Source organism: Amphiprion ocellaris, chromosome 8 (genome assembly GCF_022539595.1).
Source record: "Amphiprion ocellaris isolate individual 3 ecotype Okinawa chromosome 8, ASM2253959v1, whole genome shotgun sequence".
Lineage (NCBI taxonomy): Eukaryota > Metazoa > Chordata > Actinopteri > Pomacentridae > Amphiprion > Amphiprion ocellaris.
The window spans coordinates 33,902,133-33,913,554 of NC_072773.1; the positions used below are offsets into that span (position 1 = coordinate 33,902,133).

Sequence of the window (11,422 nt, forward strand, 5' to 3'; positions counted from 1 at the left end):
TTTTTTGCTGAATTTTTGGATTTTTTCAGGCAAGGAAACAAATATTTTTTGGTGCCTGTAAATGAAGACAACAGGAGGGTTAATCATCAATTAGCCTTTCAACACCATTAGCTAACACAATGTAGCATTAGAACACAGGAGTGATGGTTGCTGGAAATGTTCCTCTGTACCTCTATGGAGATATTCCATTAAAAATCAGCTGTTTCAAGCTAGAATAGTCACTGTATTTATGGTTAATTTAATGTCATATTCAATGAAAAAAACGGTTTTTCTTTCAAATATGAGGACATTCCTAAGTGACCCCAAACTTTTGAACGGTAGTGTAGGTTTTAACGTCAATCAACTGATATTATACAATAAAGAAATTCATTCTGCTAGTAGAGCTTCACACTATAACAGCTATATGTTAATGTTCTAATCCATCTCCTCTTGCATCTCTTTTCCCTCCGTCAGAACGACTTCCCCTCTACGGTTATGACCCGCTCCGGCATGTCCCTGGAAGAGCTTCGCATTGTGGAGGGCCAGGGTCAGAGTTCAGAGGTCATCACACCCTCGGAGGAGCTCAACAGAATCAATGACATGGGTACGGCTTCCAGACCTTCACCTCGCCACTCGTAAATTTCGACCTCTCATCCCAGGGGTAAACACACATGGCAGATGGTCCTGCTGAATGCAAAGGAGGACTTCTTGTCATGGAAATGTGACTGTGTTTTTGCAGTTTTTCCTGCTCTATGAAGGAATGTGTACAAAGGCTATTTGATGAGTGAACAGCAGGATCGGCTCTATAAATCCCTTTAAGCTTGAAAATGTGCCGAAAACCAGTCGGACTGTTTTGTGCAGAGCTTAGAATTCAGATGCAGATTGCGAAGCACAATCACAGGTGCAGTTGAGGGTCATTTTTTTAGTAAATCATCACACAAGTCCCACTAACCTTCCCTTATGGCTTTTTCTGCAGACCTCAAGCTGGGAAACATCGCAGACACCAAGCTGAGTCATGGCGACGGGCTGGCAGGCCAGCTGGAGGTGGGCAGCATCTTCACCTTCCGTGTCACTGTGCTCCAGGCTAACGGCATTCCGCCTGAGTATGCTGACATCTTCTGCCAATTCAAGTAAGTCCACTGTAGTCTCAGAGTAGAGATGCCGTTGAATGCTGATATCAGAGCTGTACAGTTTGAAGTATCCTGAGTGTTTATCTTTTATCTAACTGTTACATAGAGAGATACTATTGTAAATGTATCCGTATTTACAAAAGCTAGAAGTAAAACTGTTGAGCTTGTTGTGAAAACAATAGTAAAAACCACCTCTCCAAAGGTAAATTAAAATATAATAGTAATACCACAGAAAAATTTGCTTGAATAAAAGTACAAAAGTATTGGCGTTGAAATATACCCAAAGTAATTAAAGTCACAGTACTTATTACTTAAAACTGCATGTATTATGTTATTGGATTATGATAGTTGTTTCATTAGTGTGTTTATCACTTTGATGTTTAATTTCAATTACTTTATATACTGCTAATTAGTTTATCAATATAGCATTACCTATTTGTCAGTTTATTTTTTAATACTACTAATCTGCAAAATAACAAGTTACTAAAGTACAATATTTACCTCCAAAATATAGTAGAATACAAGTGGAAAGGAACATAACATGGGACTACTTAGGTGAAGCACCACTGAAGATTAGTGACTGTAGGTTTTAAAATCATTCGATTTCAGTTCGCTAATTGAATTAATATCAATTTTTCTTTATCTTTGAGTTGCAATAATAACTGAATCCTAGAAGTTCATGGCATTTTTTCTATTTTATTTGTTTTAAAAAATTAATGTGACATTGATTTATATTCCTTTAGTTTCCTGCATCGTCACGATGAGGCTTTTTCCACCGAGCCTCTGAAAAACGCCGGCAAAGGAGCTCCTCTGGGCTTTTACCACGTCCAGAATGTGAGTGCACACACACACCTGCACACGTACAAGCTGTACTTCTTTAGATTAAGTGGGTCTGACATTTCTTTCTTCGTTCTTTGAGCAGATTTCAGTGGAGGTCACGGAGTCCTTTATTGAGTACATCAAGAGCAAACCCATTGTGTTTGAAGTGTTTGGCCACTACCAGCAGCACCCACTGCATCTTTATGGCCAGGACCTGATCAGGTTGGTGACGTTGAAAAAGCAGTTCTTCTATAGAGCTGTTGTATATACCAGACAAAATATGTTTTCTGATGTTCTGTAGTTTCAATTTTTCATTTGTCTCAACAGTCCTCCAACGCCATCGAGGAAATACTACCCTATTCCCATGCCTCTGTCTAAACCAGGTAAGGATTTCAGTGTCATTACACACCTACTGTAACAGCAATGTGTTCGTCACCTGTCACCATCATTTCAGCATGTTTTGTGTTATTACAGTTACATAATCATTCCTCATGTGTCCTTCCACTTTTTCTTTCATTTCTCGCTTCCTTTGGATTTTTTTGGGTCTCTTATTTAATCGTACAATTTGTAATCCTCTTACCCAACTCTCTCCTCCCTCATCCACGTGTCTTTATCCACACTTCCCTTCCAATCTTTCTTACTGTCCGTGCAACATCACACACCCAGACCATACCCGAAAGATAGAGTTGGTCCGCTACCTCATGAGCGGATATGTCAACGGCAAAGTGCTGGACACGCTGTCTGAGCACGCCAACGCCCTCGCCTCCTCCGCTGTGGCCAGTCTGGAGGACGAGGCTGACCAGCTCTCTCACTTCCCGTTCCTCACGTTACCCACTGACCCCGTGCTAATTGTGCCCAGGCACCACGGTTGGTACAGCGGACTCTGTGGTAGCTAGACATCAGATGCATCTGTGTTGTAGCAATTAGACTAGTGCTGTGCTTTGCTCTTGTGGTGCTCTGTGACTGCAGGTAGTAGCGCAACAAAGCTCTGCAGTGGTGGTGGTGTGCTGCACCTCGCTGCAGCATGTTTAGGTCTTGTCAGCTCAATCCAACCCTCCCTTGTCGCTTAGAAAGTGGCCTGAGGTGACATCTTCAGGTAAATCTGCAGCATTTGCTCAATCTCAAGCCAAAATGTAAAATGAGTATTTATCATAATCATAGAGGATCACTGACTTAGCATTCACAGCTTCGATCAGACTCTAGAGGGCGAAGCCTTTAGCATTCTAATTACGGCAGTTTCCATGTGAAATATTATTCCTTTCAGCCATATTGTGGCCAAATGAATGTAACTGTGTGCCTCGGAGATTAGCCTGTTTCAACAGGAACATAATCCTGATGTGTCAGACAGCAGGGTGCTGTCAGTGGTGGTGTAATCTGTGATTTAGCCACTCACACCACAGTTAACATTTAGTTTGAATGCACTGCATTACCCCCAGCTTCGGTTTTCTGCTATTTTCTTCCAAAATATGTCATATACGTGTGGGGGTTAATGACTCAGTATCCAGTGTCAGCAGTGTGTTTACGTCACATATCCATCCTCCAATTAGTAATCCAAATGGTGCAGTTAATATCTGTCCCTTACTGTTATTCATCCCCTGTGAACTTGAGGTAAATTCTAAATTGATCATGCTAAGCCTATGTTTTTATGTGTCAGTTCCAGCCACCAAGTTGAACACCATCACCAAGTCCAACCTGGGTCAGTGTGTCAGCAAGTATGACCTGCTGGTGTGGTTTGAGATCAGTGAGCTGGAGCCCACTGGAGAGTAAGTTTCTACCTGTGGATCTAATATTCACATGCATATGTAAATTAGATATTATCAGACTCTTAAAGGTCTTTATGTGCCATTTAGAAAAACAGGAAACTTGTCAAACTGTTTCAGTATGTTACAAGAAAATATTAAGTAAGAAATATATAGATTAAGCCTCTAAACTCCAAGCAGTTTCTGGGCATTTTTTGCTGCTTTTACATGATACTCGATGTGAATTCCTTTTTTACTGCAATATGATGTCCTATACCTCTATGGAAAAAGCCATGCTGCTGTTGCAGTTTCACAAAATTGGAATATCTTAATTCATAAAAATGAAAAAAAAAATTTAATTTCTTTGATTATTTATTTTGAAAAATTGAATCAACATAAAACATTTTTCCATACGCCTGCATATGTTACCATTACTGGAAAGAAATGGTGGTTCTGAGTACCACAGACATACTATAAACACAGCCTGCAGTTTTGCCCAGTTTAGCTCGAAAGTGTCTGAATTTTTGTCACGTGACTGTTGGTTGCAGCTGAGTCACTAAAAGCTTCATTGTTGCACAAGGTTATACCAAATTTTTTCGATTTTACAGAAACTGGTTAGAGGACATGATTTACTTTTGGCAGTTTTTTAAATGGGACCTCTAGAATAAAGGGATTTTGATAGATTATTAGATTTGGTTCATTTTTCTGAGGGAACAGCACATCAAATATGAATAGTACCAAGACAATTTGAAAGTTGAAAATCTGACAATTCTTTCTGATTTTACAGTTCTGGCTCTGATAAATGGTGTAATTTTGCCTTTTTCTAAAAAGGTAACATGCGTTTCAAACCTACCGGCAGGTTTTGGAAATCGTGAAATACCACCATTAGAATTTATCTTTCACTAACTATTTGCTACAAACAATGGCCATAAATGTAGTAAAAACCTCAATATAACATTAAGGCACAATTGAAATCTTTACCTGCCAACGCATGAGCAAAAAGTCAGTGTAAACTCCGTCAAAAGATCTGAAAGATTTGACTGTGAATCAGAATAGTTCCAGTTTAAATGTCCACAACAGCGGGGATCTTATTTAATCATAATTATCAAAAAAGAAAGTTGTAATGTTTGACATGTCCGTAATGACCTCCCTTCATCCTCAGGTACATCCCAGCTGTAGTGGATCACAGTGGAGGACTTCCCTGCCATGGCACCTACCTGCTGCACCAGGTAACAGAGATCCACACCTTTCCTCTTCCTCACACACCAGGCACTGATTCTGTAAATCCAGTTTTCACTGGACACAAATTCAGATGAGATCCTATTTCCAGTAAACCTGCCAGAACAAAGAGAATGTAATATGTGTTGTTGTTTTTCAACCTAAAAAGTTTACACAAGTAAATGATATTTCTTGTCTGAAGACAGGAAATATCATTTAGAGGTTTAATTCACATGTAGAGGTTTAATTCAGTTTTAGCTGTTTGCTGTCATTCTAAGCTCCTGTCGTGTTTGCTGCAGGGGATCCAGCGGAGGATCACAGTGACTCTCATCCATGAGAAGGGTAGCGAGCTCCACTGGAAGGACGTTCGCGAGCTGGTTGTGGGTGAGTTGTCTTCCCTCAGGGACTAATAGTGCTGCCTCGCAACAGCAAACAGGAACCAGAAACACAAAAACCCTCCTGTTCCGTACTAGTGGACGAGAGACAGAGTTACACAACACCTTTAACAACACCAAAGTGTTCTCAGTAATAGTTCCAATCTGGAAAGATGCGCCTGTTTTGCTTCAGGCTGCGTTTTGCTTTCAGCAGTTTATGCTGCAGCCAGAGCTGATGGACCAAATAATTAAATTTCACATTTTCCACATTTAGCTAATGACAATTTTATCCAGAGAGGCTCATGAGTGAGGATGCATGTCTTTGTGCTCGATCCTGTGATAACATGGCTGTTAATGGACAGACTGGCAGTTAAACTTCTCTGCTGATTGATTTCCAATGTTGAGACTTTATTTTACCTCAAAAACAGTGATTAGTTTTAATAATCAGACTGATGTTTCATGCTTGTCTGTATCCAGGTCGTATTAGGAACAAGGCTGAAGTGGATGATAGCGCAGCAGATGCTGTCCTGTCCCTTAACATCATTTCTGCCAAGAACATCAAGTCATCCCACAACACCAACAGGTAGGTGAAATGCCCACATTGAACTGGTTTTACTCTGTCTACATTAAAGCTAAATTGTCAGTAACAGAAGCTGAACACACACTAAACATAACATTTAGGATGTCCAGTCCAAGCCTGTAACAAAACATGTTTTTTTCAAAATAAAGCAATCATCATTTTATCATGATTAACTTACCATCATGTTTTTAATTAGTTTTTCTTTGAAGCTGTTTGTATGTTGTTCAGTATCAGACGATATCAGTGCATTTGTCTGTCTATATATCTGCCAAAGTCACATCGAAGTCACTGCATGACCATTTCCATTTTCACTGCTGTTAATTTTCCTGTTTATTTGCTTCATTGCCTTTGTTGCCTGACTCTTTGTGCTTCTCTCTTTTTTTCTGTGCACTCTCTCCTCCTGCTGCTGCTGGACTCTTGATTGTGCTCAGGCTTTCTATTGATAAGGATATTGATAGGTACTAGTGGTCAGAGAACATAAGGGTCCTTCGCTGAAAGACCTTTATGCTTCTCTTTAGTCCCATAGGTTCATAGAAATAAGTTCTCCTCAGCTGGCATGTTGCATAAGATCTGCCTTTATTTCCATCAGTTATTAACCTTAAAAAAAAATTTAACTCCAAATTCTTAATGGGTGAGTAAAGGTGATCTTAAATGCAAATGCAAACCCCTTTTTTGTATTTTTGTATTAGTTTGTGATTTTGTGTCCTTAATTACACCCACAGTGGTGTGTTGATCTTCTGTGGCACTCAGACATTTCCAAATGAATGCTTTCCTCTCAGTTGTTTTTCACTGTGTGAGTCTGAACTCAGTAACACTGAAGGCCAGTGAGACACCAGCAGAGCAGCTCTGGCTCTGTTTGTGGGTTAGCGCGCCCCCTGCTGCCAACAACCGGAACAGTGCAGCCTGGTACACAGCCTCACAGATGGCAGTAAACTAATGTTCTGCTGCTGATTTGAAAATCTCAGAAGTTGTCTGATCTTTACATTACTGCTGTAAGCTGCATGATCTGTATCACTGCTTAACTACGACATATTAAACATATAAGCTTCACATTCTTCATATCACCGTCCTGGTTTGTGCCAGTTGACTCCTGGCACTCCATGGCTCCTATTGTGTCTGTCGTCAAGGTCTCACCACGTTTCCTCACATCTTGTTGTGACCAGGGATAAACGTGAGGGTCGCTTCAGTCACTGCACACTGTTCACTGCCTAATCTGTTAGAGTTGTGCTCAGGTCGTTGGTAACAGAATGACAATTGAACCACTGTAAGGTTATTAACTAGTTTTTCCTCAGAATTACACCCTGCTGTATCCACAAAGAAGCACTAAGTAGTACTTCATAGAAGATAACACTCTGGAAGCTAATTTTTCTTGCCCTTCGGTTTTTCCCTTCAGGACTTTCTATCGCTTCGAGGCAGTGTGGGACAGCTCCCTGCACAACTCCCTCCTGCTAAACCGAGTCACTCCTTATGGAGAGAAGATCTACATGACCTTGTCTGCATATCTGGAGGTTTGTACTGCTCCATTGTGTTGTAGACGTTTGCAGTGTCACTCTGTTAGTTTACATCTTTGGGTTTCATGTTCCTCCTCTTCTCAGCTGGACCACTGCATCCAGCCTGCTATTATTACCAAAGACATCTGCATGGTCTTCTACTCCCGAGATGCCAAGATCTCCCCTCCTCGTTCTCTCAGGAACCTCTTTGGAAGTGGATACTCCAAAACTCCTGACTGGTATTGTTGCTATTTCTACAGCTGGATCATTTTCTGTTAATAAACAGTGTCTCTGACATGTTAATAGAACCTCCTATGCCTCATTACAGCAACCGAGTCACGGGCATCTACGAGCTGAGCTTGTGCAAGATGTCTGACACCGGAAGTCCAGGTGAGCAGACTGAAAAATCATTTAAAGAATGCTTGAAGACAAGGTTTTCCTTCGAGAACATCAGCCTAATTAGCGCTTTTGTCCTGAGCAGGGATGCAGCGTAGGAGGAGGAAGATCCTGGACACATCAGTGGCTTATGTGCGAGGAGAGGAGAACCTGGCCGGGTGGAGGCCTAGAGGAGACAGCCTAATCCTGGAGCACCAATGGGAGCTGGAGAAAATGGAGCAGCTGCATGAGGTGGGACCTTCAGAATCATATTTCAAACCTGCAAAATAATTTTCCTTTTACCTTCCAAACCCTTCTGTTGTTTATTTCTCCTCTTTCTAACTGCCTAATATCTTACTGAAAGAAAAAAAAAATCAACCTTCCATAAAATACTCACACTTTCTTGAAAAAGTTTCTTCTTGGAGTAGAAACCTAACTGGTGCCTTCTCCTCCGCTGTCATCCGTCCAGGTGGAGAAGACCCGTCACCTCCTCCTGCTGAGGGAGAAGCTTGGAGAGGCGGCTCCAGTGGGAACAGCTCCGACCACCAAGTCCCTGAGCGAGTCTCTGTCGCCCAGCATGAGCTCAGGCACCCTGTCCACCTCCACCTCCATCTCCTCACAGATCTCCAGCACCACCTTTGAAAGCGCCATCACGCCCAGCGAGAGCAGCGGCTACGACTCGGCCGACATCGAGAGCCTGGTGGATCGTGAGAAGGAGCTGGCTACGAAGGTGAAGAGAAATCCTGTGTTTTGTGATGTTGACAGCAATTATTTTCTCTGAACAGCTGCTTCTCCTCCTCTGCTGTGAACTGATCAGTCTCATCTTTGTTGTCTTCTAGTGCTTGCGCCTCCTGACACACACCTTCAACAGTGAATACAACGAGGTGGTCAACAGTATCAGTGACTGCAAAGTGAGAAACCTCATTTTGGTCACGTTTTATTTGTATAATTTCATGCTGACATGTGACTACAGTATAATATCTCACTAGGAAGTTGCTAAATTTAACATCTGCTTGTTTTTTCACTCCAGCTCTCTGACATCTCACCCATTGGACGTGACACATCAGTGACCAGCTTCAGCAGCGCCACCCTCACCCCCTCTTCAACCTGCCCCTCTCTGTCCGACTCCCGCTGTGGCTCCATAGACCAGAAGTACAGCTTTTCTCTAAAAATCTCCTGTACAGCGGTTGAGATTACTGACATTCACTGCCACCATGGTGCTAACTTGCTTTGCTTTGTTTCTAAGGACCCCAGAGACCAGCTCTCGTGCCTCCAGTCCCTCCTGCTCAGACTATGAAAACTTCCCGATGGTTCCCACTCTGGAGACGTCCTACCTTGCACGGGCTGGAAAGAACGAGTTCCTCAACTTGGTGCCTGATATTGAAGAAATGAGGCCAGGGTGCGTAGAGTCATGTTAGCATGTCTGACCTGTGTGCTCCAGTGAAATAAAAACATTCAATATGAGATTTAATAACCTGGTTTTCTAACTCAGGCAGAAACGATGTGAATTGATTAAACTTGCTGAACCTGGACGATTTCAACCAGAAGCAAAACAAATCAGATTCTTCCTCAGAAAAACAAGCACTCCCTTGACCGGTTTCTCTTTTTTTTGCTTTTTTTTTCAGATCTGTTGTGTCCAAGAAGGGTTTCCTGAGCTTCATGGAGCCACGCTCGAACTCGTGGGTGAAGCACTTTGTGGTCGTTCGCCGACCCTACGTCTTCATCTACAACAGTGACAAGGACCCAGTGGAGCGAGGTGTCCTCAACCTCTCCACAGCGCAGGTGGAATACAGCGAAGACCAGCAGGCCATGCTCAAGGTGGGGAAACAAATACCAGCACTGCATCAGGTTTATCAGCCCATCCACATACCTGCATGCTGGTGTATTCTTTCACAAAAATTTGAAAAACTGACATCAGCAACAGGCTTGTGTGTGCACTTTATCTAAATGTATATGACGGATGTTTTCTTTTCAGACTCCCAACACGTTTGCTGTGTGCACAAAGCATCGAGGAATCCTCCTGCAGGCCAACAATGAAAAAGACATGAACGACTGGCTGTACGCCTTTAATCCTCTGCTAGCAGGAACGATAAGGTACAGCCACCCACTGCAGTCACACAGCATTTAACCCTCCTGTTGTCTTCATTTATGGGCAATTTATGGGCAATTTATGGGCAAAATCCCCAAATTTCTGAAAATTTGCAAAACCTTCAGGAAGAAAGTTCCAATAATTCCTTAAAAGTTTCCCTTAAAAGTTTTATTTAAAAAAAAATCCCCCAAATTTGGCAAGAAAAGTCTTGTAAATATTTCCCAAAAATTAGTAAAAATCTTCCAAAAAAATCTTAAAAATATTTAAAGTGATTCCATATATATCAGTAAAACTTCTAATATTTTCTTTAAGAACATTCACATAAAAATCAACCAAAATCCAGCGAATTTCGCTGGATTTTGGTTGATTTTTTTTGTGAATGTTCTTAAGAAACATTTTTAACATTTCTTTTTTTCAACCAAAAAATGTTCAAAGATTTACCAAAAATGTTGAAAATGTGGACATCAGAAGTTTCACTGTGAAAATATATATTTTTTCCACATTTTAAAACTTGAAAACGGGTCAGTTTTGACCCGCAGGACAACACGAGGGTTAAAGAGCTCATATTATGCTTTTTTTGTTTTCCCTTTCCTTTAGTGTAATGTTAAGCTTTTTCATGCCTATAGAAGGTCTGGAGAGGCCAAAGGGAGTTATTCTTTCCCACAGAAAACACAGCTCCTTACCCACCTGAAACCCCTCATTTGAAGTCTGCCTGGCAGCTAGTTAGGACCTCAATTAATGAATGAGCTGCTGCCTCACAGTCTGAAATAATTTCTTGACGGGAGCCAGCTCTGCTAGGAATATGTCCCTCTGTCGATACTCATAGATCAGGTGTTTCTGTGTATAATCAGTGTGACGTTGCTTTCAACAGGCCAGCTGAGCTATCAGAGCAGACTAGGCTTTTACTCAGAGGAGCCTTATCTGTGCAGATATTCTGTTTTCTTCCACTTATTGATAATGTTATTTTTATTTAATAGTTTCTGATAAAATAGATTAAAAGTGTTACTTTTGCTCTGATGCAGCCGCCTCTGCCAGTCTGTAATCACTCTGAGGTCACAGCAACGCCTCGCCCACAGCACAATCTAAGTAACAAGTAACCATCAATCACCACTGTAAGCTGCTGTTTATAGACAAGGACAGGGCAGTTCTGGTGAAATAGCAGGTAATAGATGTTGTTAAAGTTGTGATGAACTCCACATCCTTACACAAGCGGTGCCCAGTTTCCCTGTTCCACAGAAAAGGCTCCCAGTAATTCACTTTATAGTGTTAGCAAGTAACCCTTATTGCTGACAGTGCTTTACTACGACTATCAGGATTTTGCTGTGCCATTTAGCCCGTGGCTAACTCTATCTGGAACTCTGCAGCATCCTTCCAAAAGTCAACAGAACAATCTGCTCTAACTGACAGACACGTCTCTCTAGCAGAAGCTAAAACTGAACAAGAAGCACAGTTAGTGCCACAAATCAGGATTTATCTAGGCATAGATTCTGGCTTCTTTCGCTGTGGCTAAAGTTTCACTAATGGCTAGCAGCTAAGTTATTACACAGAAACGGATTTCTCAGAAACAGAATCTGGAGAACAATAAGAAATAACTAAGATACGGGCCTTACTGGGCAACAGCTGTGATAG

General features: G+C 41.6%; 1 protein-coding gene across 16 annotated transcripts in view; it reads left to right on the forward strand.

The window, feature by feature from the left end:
• kif1b (kinesin family member 1B) overlaps positions 1-11,422 on the forward strand; it is a 63,587-nt gene that overhangs the window by 48,179 nt on the left and 3,986 nt on the right. For 9 of the 16 annotated variants that reach the window (XM_035951447.2, XM_035951455.2, XM_035951450.2 and 6 more), the window contains 20 exons: positions 454-583; positions 956-1,109; positions 1,853-1,943; positions 2,032-2,150; positions 2,256-2,311; positions 3,583-3,691; positions 4,830-4,896; positions 5,185-5,269; positions 5,737-5,842; positions 6,271-6,297; positions 7,233-7,347; positions 7,435-7,568; positions 7,658-7,719; positions 7,811-7,956; positions 8,174-8,434; positions 8,544-8,615; positions 8,735-8,856; positions 8,951-9,103; positions 9,330-9,522; positions 9,680-9,798. In XM_035951447.2, the coding sequence (XP_035807340.2) occupies positions 454-583; positions 956-1,109; positions 1,853-1,943; positions 2,032-2,150; positions 2,256-2,311; positions 3,583-3,691; positions 4,830-4,896; positions 5,185-5,269; positions 5,737-5,842; positions 6,271-6,297; positions 7,233-7,347; positions 7,435-7,568; positions 7,658-7,719; positions 7,811-7,956; positions 8,174-8,434; positions 8,544-8,615; positions 8,735-8,856; positions 8,951-9,103; positions 9,330-9,522; positions 9,680-9,798 (2,321 nt within the window). The remainder of the gene's footprint in view (positions 1-453; positions 584-955; positions 1,110-1,852; positions 1,944-2,031; positions 2,151-2,255; positions 2,312-3,582; positions 3,692-4,829; positions 4,897-5,184; positions 5,270-5,736; positions 5,843-6,270; positions 6,298-7,232; positions 7,348-7,434; positions 7,569-7,657; positions 7,720-7,810; positions 7,957-8,173; positions 8,435-8,543; positions 8,616-8,734; positions 8,857-8,950; positions 9,104-9,329; positions 9,523-9,679; positions 9,799-11,422) is intronic. The other 7 variants (XM_023277269.3, XM_023277270.3, XM_023277280.3 and 4 more) reach the window with 1 other exon arrangement.